Source organism: Nerophis lumbriciformis, linkage group LG01 (assembly GCF_033978685.3).
Source record: "Nerophis lumbriciformis linkage group LG01, RoL_Nlum_v2.1, whole genome shotgun sequence".
Lineage (NCBI taxonomy): Eukaryota > Metazoa > Chordata > Actinopteri > Syngnathiformes > Syngnathidae > Nerophis > Nerophis lumbriciformis.
Genome location: NC_084548.2, coordinates 30,100,489 through 30,126,987, shown reverse-complemented (window position 1 = coordinate 30,126,987; position 26,499 = coordinate 30,100,489). Strand labels below are relative to the sequence as shown.

Genomic DNA, 26,499 nt, shown 5'->3' with positions numbered 1-26,499 from the left:
ATGAGATCCAACAAACATAGTAAAACATCACTTACTGTATAATGTCTGCTGTCAATAGGATGCCGACTGCTCGGATGTTAATTTTAAATCACCAAAAAACGATTCCCGGGCACGGCCACCGCTGCTGCTCACTGCTCCCCTCACCTCCCAGGCGGTGATCAAGGGTGATGGGTCAAATGCAGAGAATAATTTCGCCACACCTCGTGTGTGTGTGACAATCATTGGTACTTTAACTTAATTTAGGAGAAGAACGTATCATATACCTCACGAAGAAAAGGGGTGGGGGGTGGGGTGTGGGGGGAACACGCATAGTCCTCACTAGTTTCGGGTCCTAAATGGCTGTTAAAGTGAACCAACTTGTCGGAATACCTACTCAGACATCTCATGTCCAGGTGAGATGCATGAGTTCTGATCTAGAATAAACTTACAGGGAGCGAGGAAGCAGCAGACCACTTGATGATGTACACGTAGGGACACACGGAAGTGATCACGGCGCCGCTATAACTAGTTTGTCTGTGTTATAATAACAATATTACTAATACTTGGTTAATATTATAAATCCAGAAATGTAAATGGAGTATTTTTGGCGCTTTTTGAATGGGTATTTATTGGATTTTATGGGTGAAAAAGAGGAGCTTCCATCGGCTCCATTGTAAGCGGACTTTTAATTACTTTTATTTACAAGTTAGAACGCACAAAGAAAAAAAAAACTTTGTCAACATGTCTTTCATAATGATTGTGCACGATAGAAGAAATAAAAAATACAAAGTGCAGTTCCCCTTTAAGTTATACAGCAGTTATGAAATTTGAAAACGATATTGCTAAATAGACAATATGTTTGATATTTTTATTTTTGACAGTCCATGTATATTGACAAGCATGCGTAAGACGGCGCGCAATCGACTTCTTTTGTCACAGCTGCCACTTTGAACTAACATTTCAGACGTGCTAAATAAAGATGCAGAACAGTTTTAGTCCCGATAAATCACACTGCGTATGCTAAATAATAACATTTTGATTTTCTCCTCCTAGTATTGTGTGTGTTCTGAGGATCAGCATATATTCTGCATATTCATCAAGACAGACATGCTAAATGGATTGTGCTCCTTGTTTTGCTTACTTAAGAGACCCAATCGTCTGCGCAAAAGATTAGTAGATCACCTTTGTGTGTGCTATCAAGTTTGCACATGTGTTAATACATGCAAACCTTTAAAAGATCAGACCCACAGACTGTTGTTACTAGACCCTCGGTTACAATATTTTATCATTTGGAGCGCTTTCATGCTCCTCCCTCTCTGCTTCAGGCTATAAGGAGACAGAAAAAAGGTAGGATGAAGTATTATTTGTATCTAACTTTGGCATGTGCATAACAACACCAGCGTGCGACATGCAGTGGCACAAATACTAGAAGCAGCTTTTTTATCCACTCTGATCGGAGAGTATACAGGTCCTAATGTTGTGACTAGGTGACTATATAATGTTTATCAAGTTTTTTTTTGATTGTGTCTACAAAAAAATTGTGGCAATGACTTCAAGATATAAATTTAATAATTGTCAATTTTCAAAAGATAAATGATGATACTATTGGAGAGGGTAGAGCATGTTTACATTGGCAATCTAGGAATGCTTTCAGAAACGAACGTCTTGCGGACAGACTAAAAAAACGGGTTACAAAAGTGACTGTGGAGCAAAATATATACTGTATGCAAAATTGACACCAAGGCATATCCAATACATAATATTTAGGAAATGTTTTAAACAGGACCTATTATCCAAAATCATCTGTTTTTGTGTATTTGGAATACTTATAAGTCATAGAAATCAAACCATTTATAAGATATTTATAAAAAAAATATTGCCTTCTTCCAAATTTGCTTCAAACGATCTGTGTGGAATTTGAGACTTGAGTGAAGTATTTTGCCTTCGTTACATCAGCGGATATCTGCATATATATATATATATATATATATATATATATATATATATATATATATATATATATATATATATATATATATATATATATATATACACACACATATTTATGAATGTATTTTTTTTTTTTTGCTATCCTTCTGTTGTGGGGCAGACTGACTCATACAATATATTGCCAAAAGTATTTGGCCACCTGCCTTGACTCACGTATGAACTTGTAGTGCCCAATCCAAACTGTTCCCACAAGGTTGGGAGCATGGAATTGTCCAAAATGTTTTAGTATCCTGGAGAATTCAAAGTTCCTTTCACTGAAACTAAAGGGCCAAGCCCAACTCCTGGAAAAAAAAAAACACACCATAATTCCTCCTCCACCAAATGTAACACTCGGCACAATGCAGTCAAAAATGTACCGTTCTTCTGGCAACCTCCAAAGCCAGACTCGTCCATCAGCTTGCCAGATGGAAAAGCGTGATTCATCACTCCAGAGAAGACGTCTCCACTGCTCTAGAGTCCAGTGGCGACGTGCTTTACACCACTGCATCCGACGCTTTGCATTGGACTTGGTGATGTATGGCTTAGATGCAGCTGATTGGCCATGGAAACCCATTCCATGAAGCTCTCTGTGTACTGTACGTGGGCTAATTGGAATGTCACATGAAGTTTGGAGCTCTGTAGCAACTGACTGTGCAGAAAGTCTTTGCACTATGCGCTTCAGCATCCGCTGACCCCTCTCTGTCAGTTTACGTGGCCTACCACTTCGTGGCTGAGTTTCTGTTGTTCCAAAACTCTTCCATTTTTTTATAATAAAGCCGACAGTTGACTTTAGAATATTTAGGAGCGAGGAAAATTCACGAGTGGATGATTTATACACCTGTGGCCGGGCCAAGTGATTAGGACACCAGATTCTGATCATTTGGATGGGTGGCCAAATATCTTTTCCATTATAGTGTACATGCACATGCATGCTAAAATCTGCCGCTGTTGCTATTCATTTCTACCAGTTTTTGTGTATTTGGGATACTCATAAGTCTTGAAAGTTTGAAATCAAACCATCTATAAGATGTATATATATATATATACATATATATATATATATATATATATATATATATATATATATGTGTATATATATACACATCCATTTTTTACCGCTTGTCCCTTATACACATATATATATATATATATATATATATATATATATATATATATATATATATATATATATATAGTCAAGGTTTCTGTGGTTTATCCGTTATACAGTGCTTAATACCGGGGTAGAGCGGAATATATGTTAGGTCGGGAAAAAGCACAAGAGGCTATATCATCCCTACAAGCCTGTTTTGCAGGTTTCCCTGCTCGTCAGGGGATTTTATAAAATCAGGGAAACCTGCAAAACAGGCTATCCTCTTGTTGTGTTGCAGACTGTCTCGTACATGTACATGAATGCTAAAATTTTCCGCTGTTACCAAAATCATCATATTTTCCTTTTACTGTACTTTGAAGCGCACAAATTAAGACCAATAAATAATTGTTTTATATATTTTTTTTAACTTTTTAGTTTTTTTGGTAGACAGTGTTTGCCTAATTGTAAGTCTTCCCTTGCAGATGTCCATCAAGTATTTTAGATCTTGAACCAATGCCTGTATGGCTAGAGTAAAATAAGAGATGGCAAAACACCTCTTCCACTGCCGTTTGCCACTTGCAGTGTTCTCTGCCTGGGAACAGTTGGTTAAGCCATTATGTTTTCCTTCTGTGAGCAGAAGGAAGAAAAGGCGATGATGGCGAAGATGCAGCGGACGAGAGCCAACTCCAATGAGGGACTGATGCCACGCTGGGTCCCTGACAGGACTTTCGCTAGGACAAAAGACTCCAAAGTCTTCAGACAAATGGTGAGTTTTCCACTAACAGGTGCTTTTAAATGGACAAAGCTTGTCTATGCTTTTGGAAAGTTTTTTTTTTGAGCGATGTTCTCTGTCTTCTTCAGGGCATTGATGAAACCTCCAGTAAAGACAAGTAAGTGTCATATACGGTGGAAGTGTAAACTGCTAAGATTATAATTCATGTTCTTTTTTTCAGTCGGTGCGTTCAGGAAACTATAAACCCAGAGGATGAAGTAGATGAATTCCTAGGACGAGCCATCGATGCTCGCAGCATCGACCAGCTAAGAAAAGACCATGTTAAAAAGTTTCTGCTCACCTTCCAGACGTCAGGCTTGGAGAAGAAGGTTTGACACTTTTATTTTGATTATCACTGGCCACTCATTTATACTCACACCCTCCAATGTAACTCTGTTTGTTCACTTTTATAGTATTCCAAGAAGGTGGATGATCGTTTTGGAGGCTATGTTGCTTGCACTCTACTAGTTTTCTGCTTCATATCCTTCATACAGATTGTCATCTTTCCACAGTGAGTAGCTGACATACATCCTCCACTATGTACTGTATGCCAAATGGCTCATTCTGAAAAAAGACTGTACTGATATTTAGCAACTGTGTTTAATCTCCTGGGGTTCAAAAGGACAAGCAGGAATAGAGGCTAAGAGACTAGCTGTAATTAAACCTATACTCTGCTATTTCTATATTTTAGTGCACACTAGGGTTTCACATTATAAACAATATACAATATGAATGATATACAACAATAGAGCTTTAAATAATGTAGTTATATCGTAAAAATACAATACATTCTAGCTGTGTCCCAAAAATCTGGCAGAGACTAGCGAACAAAGGTGTTCTCAATGAAATGTAAAGTCCTCGCTAGCAAACTATCAGCTGATATCACTCCACAGTGCAAACTTAAGTCACTTTAATGTCAGCAATTCTCACTTCCAAGGCGGCAAATCAACTGTTATATTCTACAAATATCATCACTGGAGGACGAAGAATTTTAACCGCTAAGATAGATCTCTTCAATACAAACAAATATATGTTTAATGATTTACAAATCTTTTATCGTTTCTGTTATTGTTTCTAAACTCAGGAAATAAGTGCAGAAATCAAAGGGTTAAATCAGAGCCAATACTACATCCATCCATCCATTGATTTTCTAGCGCTTGTCTCTCTTGGGGTCGCGGGGGTGCCTGGAGACATTTTCAGCTGCATTACAGTAGGAAATAATTTGAATATTGAATTGATATTGTTACACAGTCATCATGTGTTGATAATAATCATATTATCATTCAATGATCTTTGAAGGCTCAGTATCAGCATTGGTATAACCAATACTGCCCCTGTAACGACTTGGTATTGGATCGATACTTTGATTTGTAGTATCGCTTAAAACTAATGTAAGGTATCCAAACAACAGAAGAATAAGTGCTTATTACATTTTAACAGTTAATTAACAAGTAGAGTAATAATAGTTTTGAAAAAAAATTAATGCACCTGAGGATAGGCTGATTGACGACACTGAATATGACCCGAGTGTGTGAATGTTGTATTGTCTATCTATGTCGGCTCTGCGATGAGGTGGCGACTTGTCCAGGGTTTACCCTTCCTTCCGCCCGATTGCAGCTGGGATAGGTACCAGCCCAACAGGGACCCAGAGAAGTGGTAGAAAAATGGATGGATAGATAGATAGTACTTTATTGATTCCTTCAGGAGAGTTCCCTCAGAAAAATTAAAATGGATGGATTTTAAATAGAAATTATGCAATATGTCACTGCAGCAGGCAAATTAGGAGCCTTTGTAACCCATTTTGAAATGGGTTTATTGGAGTTATGGTTATGGTGTTTGTTTATTTCGAACATGCATACAATTAAAATATGATACATAACATATTTCCAGTTTCTCCCTCCAGCATTCCTGAAAAGGAAAGGAGGAAGCAGAGCTTATTTAATCCTACTCCTTTTCGTTTCATAGCATATATTTTTTTTATTCAAGCAGTAACACAAAAGTGAATACAAAAAGTAAATGCATAAATATGAGTAAGTAAATGATTATTAAATAAGTCAATCATTTATATGCCAAATTATGTACCATGATATATATATCGTTATTGCAGGAGGCTGCAATATATGGATTTTAGACCACATCGCCCCTTCCCAGTGCACACATTTTTAGTACACGTGTGTGTACAACCCTATATTTACGTTAATGACATTAGTAAAGTGTAAATCTATAAAGAAGAGATCCTAACAGCCTTCTAAACATATTTATTATTTTAGATTAAGCTTTTCTCATTCGTGGTTGATATGCAGAATGTACAGAGACTGCAGTGCATACACACCTCCATATACTGTATGGTATAGCCTACTTTTACCCCATCCCACAATAGCAACCGACATTGTATTCATTGACTACAAATTTAATCAACACATTTTTTTTCAGAGAAACTTATAACAAAAGATGGAGTGGTGTTTGCATGACCAAATAGGTCATGAAAGCATCATGCCCAAATATGGTCATTAGAAGAGTGCTTGCATACACAGACGCCTTCCTTCTTAACATTTCATAATCTTTAGACATTTTTGTAGTTGTTACTCAACAAAAGTAATCCACTACACATTCCTACCTACTTTGTTTTTAAATGAATGCCTTAGTTTACATAGTTAACGCTAAGTAGTTACAGTACTATTTACATTACTTTTGGATTACATGCACAATAATAGCCTCAGGGACCATGGCTCAGCCGTTAGCTTCATATCAGCGTGTTGGCGTCGCAGGTGCTTTGAGAAATTGGATGTAGTGTTGGCAGCACTTTACACGTTGTCGTGTCGCCTGCTCAATATCTTCTTGTTTATGTCACATGTTGTGAGGAAGCCTGGAAAATGTGTGTTTGATTTGTGTCTAGGTCCTCCTGGGGAAATTGTTGCAAGTAACAAGATGTTTTTGGATTTGTGGATATAATGTGATTCCTGACACTATCAACAGTAATGCATCATACTACTGTGTTACAGAAAAATGTTATCTGATTACAGTAAGGCTTTTCTCCCAACGCTATTGATTTAGGGGTAATTCGGCATGCTCCACCGTTTAGTATTTTATACGTAAGTAGTAAAACCTTAAAGTCTCATCTTAAGTGCACAGGAAGCCAGTGCAGGTGAGCCAGTATAGGCGTAATATGATCAAACTTTCTTGTTCTTGTCAAAAGTCTAGCAGCCGCATTTTGTTCCAACTGTAATCTTTTAATGCTAGACATAGGGAGACCCGAAAATAATACGTTACAGTAATCGAGACGAGACATAACGAACACACGAATAATGATTTCAGTGTCGGTGGTGGACACAAGGGGAAGAATTCTAGCGATATTACGGTGATGAAAGAAGGCTGTTTTAGTAACACTCTTAATGTGTGACTCAATGGAGAGAGTTGGGTCGAAGATGATACCGAGATTCTTTACCGAGTCACTTTGTATAATTGTTTAGTTGTTAAATGTTAAGGTGGTATTATTAAATAGGTGCCGGTGTCTAGCAGGACCGATAATCAGCCTTTCCTTTTTCTTAGCGTTAAGATGTGAAAAGTTGCTGGGCATCCATTGTTTAATTTCATTTAGACAAGCCTCCAGGTGATTGACTGATTCATGAAACAAGGTAAAACTAAACTTATATTAACCTGTGTCACAGTACAGGGCGAGAACGAGACGCCGTTAGCTTGCAGCGTGTTTATTGAAATATATGAATGAAGTGTGTGATTAATCCAAATGTGTACAGTGTGACTGTGTAGCGATTATATGAGGAGTGTTACCAGGTGGTGTTGAAGGTGCGTGTAGAGATCGGTGCGGAAGTCCAGAAAGGGCAAGGTTAGCTCGGCTGTCCAGGGACAGGCAGGAGGTCAGGGGCTGGAACAATGCGTTGTTGTCCGGGGGCAGGCGTGAGGTCGAGATCCAGGAAGGCAGCAGAGAGTCCAGAGGGGATCCAGGGAGACGAGACACACAGCTAAAAACCAGGGGATGACGAAGGGCTCCTGGATGATGACACAGGCAAGACACAATGAGCACAACGGAGGGGAAACACAAAGAGCGAGGAAGCACATGAGCAAGGAAGCGAGAGACTTACTGTACAGGTACAAGTAGCTACGTTCTGGCACTGGAATGCAGGACGCGCTGGCTTATGAAGGCAGGAGACTCATCAGCGTCAGGTGTGTTGATTGCAGAAGGATGGGAGAGGAGAGGAACGCCCGTGGGCGTGTCTTGAGGCGCGCTCAGCGGAGCGCATAACAGAGTGAGAGGCAGCAGGTGTTTGAACCGTAACATCCTGGTTTGAATCCTGTGGGGGTCATTTAAAGATTTTACACAGTAAATCCAACAAATATTGTTTTGTATTTTCTAAAAGTATCAGCTTCACTCTGATAGACTCTTGTTAATTAAAAAGGCTGTTTGAAATTTGCTCAAAATAAAATTTTTCAAACAAAAAAATACAACAAGAACACCACAGGCTAGCTTACGTTAAAATATGTGGTTTAACAGAACATATATTTTTTATAATGTCTATATTTTTCTCAATTACTAATTATATTTACTAGAGTAAAAAGTCTGGTGTTCAGGCCGTCACTCACCGCTGTGTCGTGCACCCGTACGTATAGGAAGCGTGTGGACACATACAAAAGCAGTCCAAGATGAGCTACTAACAATTTGCAGTCATGTTGTTGTCACGATAAAATATACCTGGGGTGTCAAACTTTTTTTCTTTGGGAGCAACACTGCAGTTATGGCTGTCCTCTAAAGGTTATTTTTAATAGTCAATATATATGAACATAAATGTTTATTTGCCTAATATTATTACACAATTGCATATGCATTTGATTATTAGGAAAAACCTTCGTTGAAATCATAAGTCGAGGTGACAACCAAATATTTACTTAATTATTTGTGATAACCAAAAACAATGGCAGTGATATCTTGTTGCATGATTGTAGAAAATTGAAGTTCAGAAGAGGGATCTTAACTTTTTTCCAGGCCAAGGACCCCCGACGTGATGGAGAGATGAGGCACGGATCCCCGTACTTATACTCTACTACTTAAAATTGTGTTTTAAATTAGACTGATCATAAAGGTATCTTGTTATTGTGCAATATTATGAAACTGTTTGGGAGGCCCTTAAGGCTTACTTAAGAGGGCAGATAATATATTTTATGGCTAATAAGAGAAAGAACTCTGAAGCAAAACAACTAAGTCTGGACAAGCAAATAGCTGAAATTGATCAAATATATGCACAATATCCCATCTCTTGACTTATATAAAGAGCGTATGAAACTTAAAGCAGAATATGACCTTATTTCATAATTTTTCATTGAAAACCTTCTGCTCAGGAATAGGAGTGTTCTGTATGAACATGGTGAGAAGACAGGGGAAATTCTGTCCAGACAATTGAAGGGGGCAAGAGCTAAACAAATTATCAATGGGGTGCTTTCTTAGGATGGTAGGGTCACTACAGACCAACAGGAAATAAATAATATTTTTAAAGATTACTATTGTAAACTGTATGCGTCCAACAGTCCCTCCAATCCCAATGCCATACAGGACTTCTTTAAGGATCTACGTATCCCATCCTTGCCACCAGATCAGGTCTTAAATCTAGATAAGCCAGTAACACAACAAGAAATATTGGAGGCCATTAAGTCTCTGCAAACTAAAAAATGACCTGGTTTGGATGGTCTGCCGTGTGAATTTTATGTGAAATTCTCTACACAGTTAGCTCCTATTTTGGCAGCCATGTATTCAGAATCACTAGTAGCGGGATTTCTCCCAACCACCCTAAATCAGGCATGCATAACATTACTGGCAAAAAAGAGCAAGGACCCCTTAGACTGCGGATCCTATAGTCCCATATCTTTGTTAAACACAGACTATAAAATATTGGCCAAAGTATTAGCTTACCGTTTGGAAAACATTTTACCCAGTTTAATATCCCCAGACCAGACAGGTTTTGTTAAGCATAGACGCTCCTTTTTTAATACCCGACGCCTGTTTAACATAATGTACACTCCTTGTCAACTGCTTCAGAATGTCTTCTCTCCATGGATGCAGAGAAGGCATTCGATAGAGTAGAATGGGACTACCTCTTTGAAACGCTGGCAAAATTCGGATTTGGGGAAACATTCATCACATGGATAAAACTGTTATATTCCAGCCCTTCTGCTATGATTCTGACTAATAATTTGTATTCAAGTCCTTTTGATTTACACCGTGGAACTCGCCAGGGATGCCCCCTCAGTCCCCTTCTTTTTGTCCTGGCTATCGAACCCCTAGCTTTAGCCATTAGATCTAATCACTCTATAATGGGCATAAATAGAGGAAACATAGAACATAAATTGTCCCTTTATGCTGACGCTCTTCTCCTTTGTGTCCAACGCAGAATCTGCAATTCCATTAATTCTTAGCCTGTTACAACAGTTTGGTGAAATCTCCGGTTATAAATTGAATTTAAATAAAAGTGAGCTACTGCCCTTGAATATGGACGTCTCAATACTAGAAAACATTGGGTTGCCCTTTAAGATCACTACAGACAGTTTTAATTACCTCGGAGTTACTATTACAAAGAATTTTAAAGACCTCTTCAGGCAAAACTTTGGGAAGTTGTTTACACAAACCAAGCAAGATCTGGCTAATTGGACTCCCCTTTTCATTTCACTTATAGGCAGAGTCAATGCAATTAAGATGACTGTGCTTCCAAAATATTTGTATCTTTTTCAATGTTTACCTGTATTTATCCCTGGTACATTTTTCAAAAAATTAGACTCAATAATCTCATCTTATATTTGGAATGGCAAACAGCCACGTCTGCGCAAGGAGTTTTTACAAAGAGCAAAACATGATGGAGGTATGGCCCTTCCAAATTTCTGCATGTATTACTGGGCCACCAACTTGCATTGCATGTCATACTGGACATATTACCATCTACATAAGGAAAGTCCTACATGGGTGAAGCTGGAGACACATTCTTGTGGTTCTGCTTCTTTAGCAGCCCTAATGGGTGCAGCTTTGCCTCTATCAGTGAAGACAATTAATATTAATCCTGTAGTAAGTCACTCGCTCAAAATATACTGTCAATTTCGAAAACATTTTAACCTGCAAGGAATGAGCCTTTTCAGTCCAGTAGCATCAAATCACTGCTTTCCACCTTCAACACTTGACACAGCTTTTAATATGTGGCATCAAAGGGGTTTGAAATGCTTCAATGATCTTTTTATAGACAATATATTCGCCTCTTTTATGGAGTTGTCCAAGAAATTTAATCTACCCAGTTCCCATATATTTAGATATTTCCAGATAAGGGATTATGTTAAAACAGTTCTTCCGCAGTTCCCTAACAAACCCTCTAAATCAACTACAGATGAAATTATGTCTTTAAATCCAATAAAGAAGAGGGCAATCTCACATATACTTAATTTACTCTCAGGATTAGAATGCACTTCCATGCTAAGAATCAGAACAGCATGGGAACAAGACCTCCAAACATCAATAGATGACGTAACCTGGGCAAAAATTGAGAAAAGGGTTCACTCATCTTCAATGTGCGCACGACACTCACTGGTCCAATTTAAAGTGATACACCGGGTGCACATCTCAAAAGCAAAATTAGCAAAAATATTTCCCCATATTAACCCATTATGTGATAGATGTAAACTAGATAACGCAACATTAATACACATGTTTTGGCTTTGTCCGAAGCTAAAGGGGTACTGGAAGTCCATCTTCGAAGCACTCTCCACGGTTTTAACAATTCAAATAAATCCAAACCCTTTCATTTCTGTATTTGGAATCATTCCTGAAGGGATGGAACTACCTGTCGGGGGTCATAAAATAGTTGCCTTCACCACCCTCCTTGCACGCCGCCTGATATTGTTGAAGTGGAAGGAGGCTGTCCCACCCTTAGTCTCCCACTGGATAAGGGACGTACTAGCAAACCTGAAGCTGGAGAAAATAAGATACACATTACGGGGCTCTGAAAACAAGTTTTTTAAAGTGTGGAGACCTTTTTTGACTTTTTTTGACCAATCTTCTACACAAGTGCAGGAAGAGCCTTAGATATGTACCTAAATATGCCCTTGTCATGCTGCGTCTACATTATGTTTCAGTTTTCAATTACTGTGTTTTAAGTGCCTTGTACTGAACTTTATCTATTTATTTTTTTTATCCCGGGTACTTTTGTACTCTTACTTTTGTTTTTTGTTTTTGTTTTGAGTGACAGCAGGGGTAGGGGATGAAGAGGGTTTGAATATGTTGTTAATGTGAATGTGAAATCAATAAAAAGAACTATGAAAGAAAGAAAGATATTCAAAGAAAATTAACTTGAGAAACTTGAGCGCTAATCGCTAGTTATCCAAAATGATAACAATAATATATAATAATACAGTATAATGATTTATTCACATTTTCTTTTTAATTTCCAAGGTACATTGAGTAGGGTGGTCATGTCACTGCCATTTATAACCTACACTATTGTGTTGGATCAATGTTAATGTGTATTTAATGACATTTAAATATGTGGAACATTTTCAAAATATATTTTTATTCATATTTTAAAAAGAATTAATAAACCAAAAGGGTTGCCAGTACCTCTGCACACCCCCTTGGGGGTTGTGAATATAAATATATATATATATGTATGTATGTGTGTATTTGTGTGCGTGTGTGTGTGTGTATACATCATACGAAAATGCTTACCAAAGGCCTCTACTCGTAAAAACTCTACACCTCTGATGGATGCCTGGTCCTCTCCACAGGTTCCAGTAAAGGACATTATGTGTGTTATTTGAACTAAAAGCAGAATAATCCTCCTAAATGTTTGTCTAACTATCTTTATTGCAGCACTCCAGTCATGCTGGGAATTTACATCAGTATCTTCATCATCCTGGCCAACATCCTTTTCATCTGTGCCATATACTCTTGCATCAAGCTATTTCCAGCTGCAATGCAGACCGTTTCAAAGAAGATTGTCCAGTCTCGCACCAACAGCACTCTTGTCGGAGTGTTCACCATTATCCTTGTCTTCATCTCTGCCTTTGTAAACATGGTAAGATCTAAACAAAAGTAACCCTTCTCTTTACGAACAAATACAACCAGAATGACATTTGTATGCTTGCCGTTGTCGTAGTTTGCCTGTGACACCAAGAGTTTACCGGAGTGCGTCGCGGAGAAGTCCAACACGTCCGCCGCCTTGGTGACGCCATGCTTGATCCGCAGCTTGAATGTGTCTGTTGAAGGGGGTCTAGAGATGTGTCCCAGTCAAGGCCCCTCCTGTCCCTTTCCTGAGGTGAGTTAAGTGGCTAGTCCATTGTTTACGAATTACGGAGGTTCATTTGTGTCTTTTTACCAAAGTTTTTTTTTAGAGATGTCCGATAATATCGGCCTGCCGATATTATCGGCCGATAAATGCTTTAAAATGTAATATCGGAAATTATCGGTATCGGTTTTTTTATTATCGGTATCGTTTTTTTTGTGGTTTTTTTTATTAAATCAACATAAAAAACACAAGATACACTTACAATTAGTGCACCAACCCAAAAAAACCTCCCTCCCACATTTACACTCATTTACACTCATTCACACAAAAGGGTTGTTTCGTTCTGTTATTAATATTCTGGTTCCTACATTATATATCAATATATATCAATACAGTCTGCAAGGGATACAGTCCGTAAGCACACATGATTGTGCGTGCTCCTGGTTCACTAATAGTACTAACCTTTAACAGTTAATTTTACTCATTTTCATTAATTACTATTTTCTATGTAACTGTTTTTACATTGTTTTACTTTTTTTTTTTTATTCAAGAATTTTTTTTAATTTATTTATCTTATTTTATTAATTTTTCTAAAAAGGACCTTATCTTCACCATACCTGATTGTCCAAATTAGGCATAATAATGTGTTAATTCCACGACTGTATATATCGGTATCGGTTGATATCGGTATCGGTAATTAAATGTTGGGCAATATCGGAATATCGGATATCGGCAAAAAGCCATTATCGGACATCCCTAGTTTTTTTGACACTGAATTTCTGTAACTTAATTATTTGCGTTTGAATTTCGTGAACAGAATCTTTTACATCAAATTATACTGACAATTTCAAGGAATACAAATTGTGTTTCAAATTTCAGTTTAAGATACAGTGTTTTAAGATTCCTTTCAATGAAATATGTGTTGCTTCAATTCTCAAGAATCAAGACTGAAGCAATCAATGATGTTTCACAACAAGCCAAAAATGTGTCTTGTTTGCAGTCACGTGACACTGGTCTTGTGAAGCAGCAAAGAGGCAGTTTATGCAGCTCTACACACTGGCCCGTTTAAGCTTTTCAATCCACCCACGTTTCCCCAATTTTTTTTTTAAACCTTTAACAACACAACTGTATTCGGCAATAGGTAGTGTACAGAGGTGGGTAGTAACGCGCTACATTTACTCCGTTACATCTACTTGAGTAACTTTTGGGATAAATTGTACTTCTAAGAGTAGTTTTAATGCAACATACTTTTACTTTTACTTGAGTATATTTATAGAGAAGAAACGCTACTTTTACTCCGCTACTTTTATCTACATTCAGCTCGCTACTCGCTACTAATTTTTATCGATCTGTTAATGCACGCTTTGTTTGTTTTGGTCTGTCAGACAGACCTTCATAGTGCCTGCGTTTCAACAAATACAGTCACTGGTGACGTTCACTCCGTTCCACCAATCAGATGCAGTCACTGGTGACGTTGGACCAATCAAACAGAGCCAGGCGGTCACATGACCTGACTTAAACAAGTTGAAAAACTTATTGGGGTGTTACCATTTAGTGGTCAATTGTACGGAATATGTACTGTACTGTGCAATCTACTAATAAAAGTTTCAATCAATCAATCAAAAGTGTGAAGGAAAAAAGACCCTTTTTTATTTCAATCGTACATCCCGTCAAAAGCCTAAAGACTGACTGCACAGTTCCTGTCTTCACAATAAAAGTGCCGCTCCATCGCGCTTGCGCTTTCAAAACAAGAGTCTCCGAAAGCCAGCGCAAACAAGCTAGAAAGCCAGCGCAAACAAGCTAGCAAGCTACGGAATTTGCCGCCAATGTATTTCTTGTAAAGTGTATAAAAACGAATATGGAAGCTGGACAAATAAAATGCCAAAAACCAACCACTTTCATGTGGTATTAGACAGAAAGGAGGAACTTTTTTTCTCCTCCATTTGAAAACGTGGACGCTATCAGCACTATTGTCTGATTACAATCAATGCAAGTCATCAGAATCAGGTAATACACCAACTTATATTCTTGTCTTCATGAAAGAAAGGAATCTATATGTGTTAAACATGCATGTATATTAGGGGCGGCATGGCGTAGTGGGTAGAGCAACCGTGCCAGAAACCTGAGGGTTGCAGGTTCGCTCCCCGCCTCTTACCATCCAAAAATCGCTGCCGTTGTGTCCTTGGGCGGGACACTTCACCCTTTGCCCCCGGTGCCACTCACACCGGTGAATTGAATGATGAATGATAGGTGATGGTCGGAGGGGCCGTTGGCGCAAATTGCAGCCACGCTTCCGTCAGTCTACCCCAGGGCAGCTGTGGCTATGAAAGTAGCTTACCACCACCAGGTGTGAATGAATGATGGGTTCTACATGTAAAAGCGACTTTGGGTACTTAGAAAAGCCCTATATAAATCCCAGGTATTATTATATTCATTAAAACACCTTTAACATGTAAACAAAAACGGCAAAATAAATAAATATAAATTATATACTGTATATATATATAAATGTGTATATATATATATATATATAAATGTGTGTGTGTATATATATATATACCGGTGTATATATATATATATGTGTGTGTATATATGTATATATGTGTGTATGTATATATATATATATATATATATATATATACAGGTAAAAGCCAGTAAATTAGAATATTTTGAAAAACTTGATTTATTTCAGTAATTGCATTCAAAAGGTGTAACTTGTACATTATATTTATTCATTGCACACAGACTGATGCATTCAAATGTTTATTTCATTTAATTTTGATGATTTGAAGTGGCAACAAATGAAAATCCAAAATTCCGTGTGTCACAAAATTAGAATATTACTTAAGGCTAATACAAAAAAGGGATTTTTAGAAATGTTGGCCAACTGAAAAGTATGAAAATGAAAAATATGAGCATGTACAATACTCAATACTTGGTTGGAGCTCCTTTTGCCTCAATTACTGCGGTAATACGGCGTGGCATGGAGTCGATGAGTTTCTGGCACTGCTCAGGTGTTATGAGAGCCCAGGTTGCTCTGATAGTGGCCTTCAACTCTTCTGCGTTTTTGGGTCTGGCATTCTGCATCTTCCTTTTCACAATACCCCACAGATTTTCTATGGGGCTAAGGTCAGGGGAGTTGGCGGGCCAATTTAGAACAGAAATACCATGGTCCGTAAACCAGGCACGGGTAGATTTTGCGCTGTGTGCAGGCGCCAAGTCCTGTTGGAACTTGAAATCTCCATCTCCATAGAGCAGGTCAGCAGCAGGAAGCATGAAGTGCTCTAAAACTTGCTGGTAGACGGCTGCGTTGACCCTGGATCTCAGGAAACAGAGTGGACCGACACCAGCAGATGACATGGCACCCCAAACCATCACTGATGGTGGAAACTTTACACTAGACTTCAGGCAACGTGGATCCTGTGCCTCTCCTGTCTTCCTCCAGACTCTGGGACCTCGATTTCCAAAGGAAATGCAAAATTTGCATGGTTGGGTGATGGTTTGGGGTGCCATGTCATCTGCTGGTGTCGGTCCACTCTGTTTCCTGAGATCCAGGGTCAACGCAGCCGTCTACCAGCAAGTTTTAGAGCACTTCATGCTTCCTGCTGCTGACCTGCTCTATGGAGATGGAGATTTCAAGTTCCAACAGGACTTGGCGCCTGCACACAGCGCAAAATCTACCCGTGCCTGGTTTACGGACCATGGTATTTCTGTTCTAAATTGGCCCGCCAACTCCCCTGACCTTAGCCCCATAGAAAATCTGTGGGGTATTGTGAAAAGGAAGATGCAGAATGCCAGACCCAAAAACGCAGAAGAGTTGAAGGCCACTATCAGAGCAACCTGGGCTCTCATAACACCTGAGCAGTGCCAGAAACTCATCGACTCCATGCCACGCCGCATTAACGCAGTAATTGAGGCAAAAGGAGCTCCAACCAAGTATTGAGTATTGTACATGCTCATATTTTTCATTTTCATACTTTTCAGTTGGCCAACATTTCTAAAAATCCCTTTTTTGTATTAGCCTTAAGTAATATTCTAATTTTGTGACACACGGAATTTTGGATTTTCATTTGTTGCCACTTCAAATCATCAAAATTAAATGAAATAAACATTTGAATGCATCAGTCTGTGTGCAATGAATAAATATAATGTACAAGTTACACCTTTTGAATGCAATTACTGAAATAAATCAAGTTTTTCAAAATATTCTAATTTACTGGCTTTTACCTGTGTATATATATGTGTGTGTGTGTATATATATATATATATATATATATATATATATATATATATATATATATATATATATATATATATAGATGATATGTGTGTGTATGTTACTCATCAGTTACTCAGTACTTGAGTAGTTTTTTCACAACATACTTTTTACTTTTACTCAAGTAAATATTTGGGTGACTACTCCTTACTTTTACTTGAGTAATAAATCTCTAAAGTAACAGTACTCTTACTTGAGTACAATTTCTGGCTACTCTACCCACCTCTGGTAGTGTAGTACAGTATTTTAAATTATCGTTAAGTCTTGAACTGTAGGAAGTACTTTATTCCAATGATTGGAATCTGCGCTTTTGAGTGATATACAGATTATTGCGGTAATCATAGGGGCTACGTACGTCATAGCTGCCCCATGCAGAGAAGTCACAGCAGAGTGGGCCGGATTTGTTTACAGAGCAGCCACGGACAGACGCGGAATCACATTTTTACAACACAGTTCCGCACAAAAGTGATATTGTATCAGATATGTGAGTGTTTTTACCCTAGCTATGTTAGTTGCATTGGAGTTGTGTATTGCTTGATTGTAAAATATGTTGCTCAAGGATGTACCATGGAAGGTAAAAAGTTGCGTTCATATGTTCTTAATATTTAGGGTTTTCTTGTTCAGAGTTAATATTGTAAATCCACCCATCCATCCATTTTTGTCGCACTCCGGCCCACAGGCTTCTTATGTACATTCTAGGTGTCTTATTCAGTGAAAAACTGCAACATTCCATTCCACTTTTTGAGGTGGTCATTACATTTTAGTATTTTATCAGTCATTATTAATTGTGTTCATTTTTGTATCATCGTGTGATCAGCTTTTATCCTTTTCATATCATCTTGCATCCATCCATCCATCCATTTTCTACCGCTTGTCCCTTTTGGGGTTAGGAATTATATTCAATAATGCACAGCAAACCCACATGTTTTATAGGGTTCCTAAAAAGGATTCCAGCACATACATCAGATTGGATAGTCTGCACTATTGTGGAGTGTGCACAGGTCATTTGGCACCCCAGGCAAGAGTGAACAACCTTGCACCCCACCCCTCGAAACGTTTACTCCCCAATCCCCAGAGAAAAGTCTAGTAATTATTTATTCATTTATTTAATTTACAAAAAATTTAAATCTCAAGAAAAAATATAAGCCATTTAAATAATTTACCTTAGATATAATATTAACTTAACTTAACACCTACAAATGTAGTGCAAATGGCATGGGGGTAAGATTGGGTTAAAACACAAGCCATGTTCTCATAATTTTCTCTCTATTCACTAAAGGTCTCTGGACGTCATGCTGATGGAAACTTCTTCCATCCTCTCTTTTAGAGAATGTGACTTCTTCCATCCTCTCTTTTAGAGAATGTGAAGTCTAGGTTTACCTCATGGGGTCCTCGGCTATGTAATTCAGTTCTTAGCAAAATAGTCAAACAGTGTGGCCAGTCAGCAGGATCAATGGGGGAAGCTTTGATAGATTCACAGGTATCTGTTGAAGCTGAGGATGTGTCTTCAAGTTGTCAGATTGTAACATTGAATCTGCTGTTACTGCTTCATTATCCTGTAAAAAGATTAAACACAATCACAGAACAACTTTGAAATATTTATCTAGATGCATTAATAATGTCTTAGTTAAATTACGAGACCAACGTTTTCAATTTTGACTCTGTTTTGAATGTTCATTGTAACATGTTAATATGAGTATACAGTATAAAATGATATACTGTAATTATATATCAAAGTATATACTGTATGTACAGCATAATCTCTTATTCAGCAGTTACTTCCTATTCCAGTAATAGAGTTATAGTAACTATACTTATCATTTGCTAAAAGTCCATATAACAGCACTCAAAAGCTACTTTAGTATGAGCATGCAAGCTAATATCCATTATTAATATCCATTATTTTGTCTTGCAGCATGATGTAATTCGTAATAAAATGCTAGCACTAATTTTAATGCAGCCAAAATAAGACAACTATTTCTGATGAATAGGCCAGAATGGCTTGAGATCATTTAAAAATGACATCCATCCATTCATTTTCTACCGCTTGTCCCTCTCAGGGTCACGGGCATTCGGGTGGAAGGTGGGTTACACTTTGGACAAGTCGGTTTTGAAATGATTGTGGCCAAAATTAGTCTGATGTTGATTTAGATGCATTACCATTGAGCATATATGTTAATTAAAAAAGGATTGTTACTACAGTCTGTTACAAAACACTTCAAGTTATTTGGAAATTCTGAGGAAAAAATTGGTGCACTATGAACCTAGACTTTGTCACAGTGTTTTTACAAAGCCATTAAACTTTAAGCATTTCCTGTTTAGCATTCTCATGTTGGCAGTTCGCCATTAAAGACATGTTTAGAAAAGTAATCGAGTGTTTCCTCAAACCGTGACATTGGTGAAATCTGCGACTGCCACAACACATTCATGTAGCATCATTCAAATATTACAATTATAACATAATCAAAAGAATTGTCAAAAAATGACACCATAATAGCCCAATTAAAGGTAACATAACTACAAACTTAACCAATGTGAACATGCTAGATTTAAGCATAAAATAAAATAGAACAAGCAACAAATGTAGAAACACATTTTTACAATGGAGTTCAGTGTGGGGGCAGTGCGGTGGACCCAGGGGTTAGTGCGTGTGCCTCCCAATAATCCCCGGACTCGAGGTCTTTCTGTGTGGAGTTTGCATGTTCTCCCCGTGACTGCGTGGGTTCCTTCCAGGTACTCCGGCTTCCTCCCACCTCCAAAGACATGTACCTGGGGATAGGTTGATTGGCAACACTAAATTGGCCCTAGTGTGTGAATGTGAGTGTGAATGTTGCCTATCTTATTAAGATTTTTCTTCATCCTGCTCCTTCTCAGGCATTGGTGTGTAAATGTGTTTAGTTGCTGAGGTTTAATTGTCTATCGATCAATGATGCACATCAATGAAGGAGATAAAACAAAAAATTAAATTAAAAATGTGTTGGTCCTGTGATGAGGTGGGGACTTGTCCAGGGTGTACCCCGCCTTCCACCCGAATAGCTGGGATAGGCTCCAGTCACGCCCGCGACCCCGAGAAGGACAAGCAGTAGAAAATGGATGGATAGATGGATCGATGGAGTTCAGTGTGCACATAGCCCACTTAAACAAATGCCGCCCTAGGCGGCCGCCTGGTTTGCCTGAGTGTGCACAAACAGCTGTTTTCCTTAGTAAGACCCGTATCATTGGACTGCAAATTTGACATCTCTTTGGCTGGTTCTGAAAAAAATGATATGCTTCAGTCTTAATTTATCAGAATTATGAATTTACATTTTTTTTATTTTAAAGCACTGTTTTTTTTTAACAAATCTAATTTTTAAACACACACATTTTGATTATACATTTTATTCAAATAAATTACAAAAAAATAGTTCACAAAATTCCAAGACAAAAAATTAAGTTCCATATATTCAGTCTCTAAAAAAAGCTCTGGTAATAAAGAAACAAATTAACTTCCATCATTGTGTGTCTTCAATGAACCACTTTGGCTAATATATTTGCATTTGCAAGGTCTTTTTGTTGATGATGCTCTCCTGTTTTGTGGCAGTACTTCAGCTACAGCGTGCTGCTGACGCTGCTGGCTTGCTCAGTGTTCCTGCAGATCAGCAGCATTGGGAAGTTGGCCCTGATGCTGCTCATCCAGTTCACCTTCCTGCTGCTGGTCGAGTGGCCACAAGTAGCACTATTCGACAATGCAGACCTCTTTGTCACCTCTAATGCCATGTGAGTGCGACACTATGAAAAGTAGAGGATAACACTCTAACCATTGACCCTCAATATATTACCTTTCATCAAACAATAAATATTTTTGACATGATACTAGGCTGGTTTAGGTACCGTTCACATTTGAAATGATACAGTACTCATTCTCGTTGCCTGGGAATCTATACCAGTCCTCAACGGTACAAATGTTTGGTACTTTTGTGTGCGTTAATAAAAAATAATTTTTTGATTTAAAAAAAAGAATAATTTATTGCAACATTTAAAAATTAGCTGATTATGATAAGTGCTGGCCAGTTTTATTATTACCTTTCTGAGTCTAATTTTCAAGTTCAGCATTAAAGTGCAATTACAGTTGTGAGTCAAAAACTTTAGATGGCAGTGGTGTACAGTTTATGGTGTGTTGACTAGTCAATTCAGTCTTTGCTGAATGTAGTTTTTTGCTGTGCCCTAAAAAGTGTTAATAATATAAGTATTGTACTTTTTATGCACCAGCTTTGTGATTTTAACGTGCATCGTCGTTGTAGTTTTTATTAACAAACTTGGAGGTCTTGAAACCGCCTAATGCTAATTAGTAGCATGTCAATAGCAAACCCAGTGTATATTAGCATCCGTTTAAAAAAAAAAAAAAAAAGTATAGTCTTACTTAATTTAAGTTGGAGCGTTTTGAGTCAATTGCTTTGTGGCATTAAAAATTGCAACATTAACTAGAGGTAGTTTGGCTGAGTCCGCTCTGAGTGCTGCTGGAGGGATCGCCAAGTGTCAAATTGCGTAGAGCTGGCTGAGTTTGCCACCGGGTGTGATGTCACGCGCAACCCAGGTACCGTAACATGGATTTTACGTGAATCGCGGCCCGGTAGTGCCGGCTGGATTCCGTCAGTGCCATGAAAGTACCAGTTTGGATACCCATCCCTTATCCTATGTGATTCTATTAGCATCACCTTAACATTTTCTATCATACCTTCCTGGACCCGTACTTTTTAAAAATATAACTTAGTATTGGTTTGTTTTATGTTGTTTAATATTGCTTCTATTTTCATTGTAGTGACCTCAATGAAACAAGTAAACAGTGGTAAGTGTTAACATTGTAATACTGATCAATTCACTATTATTTTATTTTAATTTATTGCAAGAATTAATTTTCTTCTATTATGTTTATAAAATAGGTCTAGTTTCAATGAAACTACAAGCCAGTGGTAAGATTTCTACATTTCCTCCTTGTGTATTTTAATTTTCAGCCTTTGTAAGCAGTCTGTCTGCCTTTTTGCAGCCCATTTGTTGTGACCAAAGTGTCCCTGAGGGTTATGACCCCAGTGATCCTCACAGTCTTTGTACTGGCGCTGTACCTGCACGCCCAGCAGGTCGAATCGACTGCACGCCTGGACTTCCTGTGGAAATTACAGGTATCGATACGTCCACTAGAGGGCGACATTATAACCCCAGCATGAAATACAGCCACAATGGCTCATTGCACTTACCTGACATGTCATTTGCGAGCAGTAGAGGATATGAAGTCATTTTTGGTCTAGAGCATGTTTTGCTTTATTCATTATTTATGTGTTTTTGTTACTTTATGTTGTATATTTTTTACATGAGATTTCCAGTTCAATTTATCGTCAATCATTATACCTAGAAATTTGGTTTCATTTACTCTTTCAATTTGTAGTTGTATTTGACTTTCTCTTCTACCAAATAGCATTATTTTAGTTTTACTGAGATTCAACGATAGTCTGTTTTTGTCAAACCATCTTTTTAATTTGTTAACTTCTTCTGTTATTTGATTTTGGTTTTACCAATGACACGTTCTATTAGATTCTCTGATAGTTTTTCTAATTAAGGCATTAGATTTGATGGTTTACATTTAATTGAAAAAAAAGGTGCAGCACCCACATTTAGTAATAACTTTCGCAAGACAAACAAGTTATTGCAAAATGCATCAAGGTTTATTACAAAATGTGTTCAAGAATATTACTACAAAATGCCGCAGATAATTACAAAATGGGGCGTTACTACATAATGAGGAGAACTTGTATTATATTAATACTAATGTATGTGGAAAGTGGGAGTGAAGCAAGTCCATGAATATTTGTTTAAATAAACAGCTGTGTTATTTTAAAAATGAATATCATTTTTCCAAAAAAGTATTTTATATTTTACCAAAACGTTACACTGATTGAATGGCGAGGCTTTTGACTTAACTTGATATTTTGACTAAAGCATGTTGGCAAGATTGGAATGAACTAAAGCAGCTGTGATGATGGAAACATAACTAATTGGGTAAAACATAACTATTAGAGGGAAGTAAAACATAACTATTAGAGGGAAGTAAAACGTAACTATTAGACGTTAGCAAAGTGTAACTAATGGAGAACTCTCACTCAGGCCACTGAAGAAAAGGAGGAAATGGAGGAACTACAAGCCTACAATCGTCGCCTCCTCCATAACATTCTGCCTAAAGACGTCGCCGCTCACTTCCTGGCACGTGAGCGACGTAATGATGAGCTGTACTACCAGTCCTGCGAGTGTGTGGCGGTTATGTTTGCTTCCATCAGTAATTTCTCAGAGTTCTATGTGGAACTGGAGGCCAACAATGAGGGGGTGGAGTGTCTGCGGCTGCTCAATGAGATAATCGCTGACTTTGATGAGGTATAGGAACAGTTTCAAGACTGAGATGTGCAGAAGAAGAGCACGTATCACCTTTGTTGTGTTTATTGTCAGATCATTAGCGAGGATAAGTACAGGCAGCTGGAGAAGATCAAGACCATTGGCTCCACCTACATGGCCGCCTCAGGACTCAATGACTCCACCTATGACAAGGAGGGACGCTCCCACATTACTGCGTTGGCTGACTATGCCATGAGACTTAGGGAGCAAATGAAATACATCAATGAGCATTCCTTCAACAATTTCCAGATGAAGATTGGTAATAGGACTACATTATTTTTATTACTAGCAATAAACGTATAATGATAAAACCTTTTTGTCTTCAATGTTTAGGCCTGAACATTGGACCAGTGGTCGCAGGGGTCATTGGGGCACGGAAGCCTCAGTATGACATTTGGGGAAACACAGTTAATGTGGCCAGTCGTATGGACAGCACAGGTGTACCAGATTGCATACAGGTAGGTTGAAGCATAACAATAAGAATACCATATTTTTCGAACAACAAAGCGCACCTAAAATCTATTTTCTCACAAATCGACAGTGTGCCTTATAACCTGGTGCGCCTTATGTGTGTATTAATTGTGGTTGTGCTTACTGACCATGAAACAATTTTATTTAGTACATGTTGTAATTATAAGTGTGACCAGTAGATGGCAGTCACACATAAGAGATATGTGTGGACTGCAGTTTGATGCCTGTTGTTCAATAAAATGATGCTAGCAAGCAAGACCAAAACGTTGTTTCTTTGAGAATATAGAAGATTACACACTCAAAAATATGTCTACATATTTTAGTACGACTTTGGTAAGCTATGAAGCTGCACTGCTTGATGGATTGTCGGAGCATTACGGCTACCGTAGTCAGATGTACTGTGCGTCAACATACGGTTATTATTGTGGTGTGTTTATAATGACCCCAAAATGGCACCGATAAGGAGACATATTATGTGGCGTTTTGAATTTGTCCTATTATGCAAAATCAACTTTTCTTACCGACTGTATAGGCACCTGTTGTGTACTTGGGATCTGCATAAGTCCTGATAATTTGCGCAAGTCCACCGTAATCATTAAGCTCTTTCTTTTTTCTTTTTCTATCCTCTTGTTGTGGGGCATTCATCCTCATTTCTAATACAAAGTAGTGTATAGTTTGAACTTAATCTGTCAGTAGTCTTGCTACGGAAGTGCTTTAAACTATCCGTACAACAAAGATGACGGGGAGATGACGCTGTCGAAGGGTAGATACTTAAAAACGCCCACAAAAGGATGCATCCTGAAGAGACAATTTAGAAAGCGGCTTGAAGACGGTCTATAAAACATAATGTATGCAAAATGTTGACCAAAGAACCACAATTACGTGTCATGTAGCCTCAAGGAAGTGTTTTAAAGTGGGGAAAAAAATCATACTATGACCCCTTTAATGCGCCTTATGTTTGAAAATAGACCCGAATAGACCCATTTATCAATAGTGCGCCTTATGATCCGTTGCACTTTATGGTCTGAAAATATGTAAGAACATGACCTTAGGCTTTTGCAGGAATTACATTTTGAATCTGTCATGTTAATGTAAATGAACAGTATTGACAAGAAATGTGAAATGACCTGCGCAAGGGCACCCGTGCTTACTTTTTAGGCAGAAACATGACCTTCGCGGCTACTTAGGCATCCGAAACACTAACATGAATTTTTTGTTAACTAGTCAAGGTCTCCAAACCCAATCCCCAAATGTCCAAAACTACTATTGAAAGCAGGCAGAGATAGGATAATTGTGGATGTGCGCTTCCTTTGGAACAGGATAGCGACAAAGTGATACTGGTAGTTTGAGTACTCCCTTACTAATCTTTAAGGGCCCTAATCTGCCATGTGCACAGTGGTGAAAAAAGGTGCGCACCTGCTGCACCCACTCGACTTAAGTCTGTCACTGCACGCCTTCATACAAGATGTGCACTTTTTAATGGAGCGACCTTTAAATGTGGGCGTTCCCTGTCAAATCTGCCATTCGTAGTATTCTCCCGTATTAACTTAAGTACTTTTCCTCTTAAGCGCCTCTGAGACTGGAGTAAGCTCAGCACCCCTGAAAGGTGAAATATTATATTGCACTTAATGTATGGATGCAGTGAACACCACACATAATACAATAATTTAAAAAAAAACTTACAGAAAACCATCAAATCTATTCTTATCGCTTCGATAGAGACACTTGGAAACAGCCCTTGAAATGAGGTTAAATGGAACATGATGCCACTGAATTAACCATCAAAAACCCAAATGTACATCATTGTCTTGTGAGTGCGACCATAGCGGAAGGGACCGCTCGTATATCGGCCATGTTTGAACATCCTGGTACTACCAGATGTTAAATGCATCTGAACTGTGGTCATTGAACTATGAGACTATAGTAATAATAGAAAATACATGTATAATGTAGAATCTATCAATTCATTCCATTGATTTTTTTGACAGTTAATATCAAACTATCACCGCACACACACAAACAATCAAAAACACACTCACACAAACAGCTGTCAAGTTCTTCTGACGCGTCACATCCTCAAAAACATTTGTACTAAACAGAACTCCAAACATCAAATTGATTTGAATAAAAAGTCAATAAAGTTTAATCTACAAATTATTATTCACATCCAGCCAGGAAGAAGAAGCTGTTGCACGTGCATACACACTACATCACCATGGCGAAACACGTACCTTCA

At 38.1% G+C, this 26,499-nt stretch overlaps 1 protein-coding gene across 1 annotated transcript in view; it reads left to right on the top strand.

Moving 5' to 3' along the window:
• The window catches only part of LOC133618606 (adenylate cyclase type 6-like), a 166,032-nt gene that overhangs the window by 131,044 nt on the left and 8,489 nt on the right, over positions 1–26,499 (top strand). Inside the window, exons 11-23 of the mRNA XM_061979127.2 lie at positions 3,696–3,824; positions 3,920–3,948; positions 4,012–4,159; positions 4,244–4,341; positions 12,685–12,889; positions 12,971–13,129; positions 20,956–21,131; positions 22,174–22,200; positions 22,295–22,324; positions 22,399–22,531; positions 23,511–23,774; positions 23,847–24,051; positions 24,126–24,250. Of these exons, the coding sequence (XP_061835111.1) occupies positions 3,696–3,824; positions 3,920–3,948; positions 4,012–4,159; positions 4,244–4,341; positions 12,685–12,889; positions 12,971–13,129; positions 20,956–21,131; positions 22,174–22,200; positions 22,295–22,324; positions 22,399–22,531; positions 23,511–23,774; positions 23,847–24,051; positions 24,126–24,250 (1,728 nt within the window). The remainder of the gene's footprint in view (positions 1–3,695; positions 3,825–3,919; positions 3,949–4,011; positions 4,160–4,243; positions 4,342–12,684; positions 12,890–12,970; positions 13,130–20,955; positions 21,132–22,173; positions 22,201–22,294; positions 22,325–22,398; positions 22,532–23,510; positions 23,775–23,846; positions 24,052–24,125; positions 24,251–26,499) is intronic.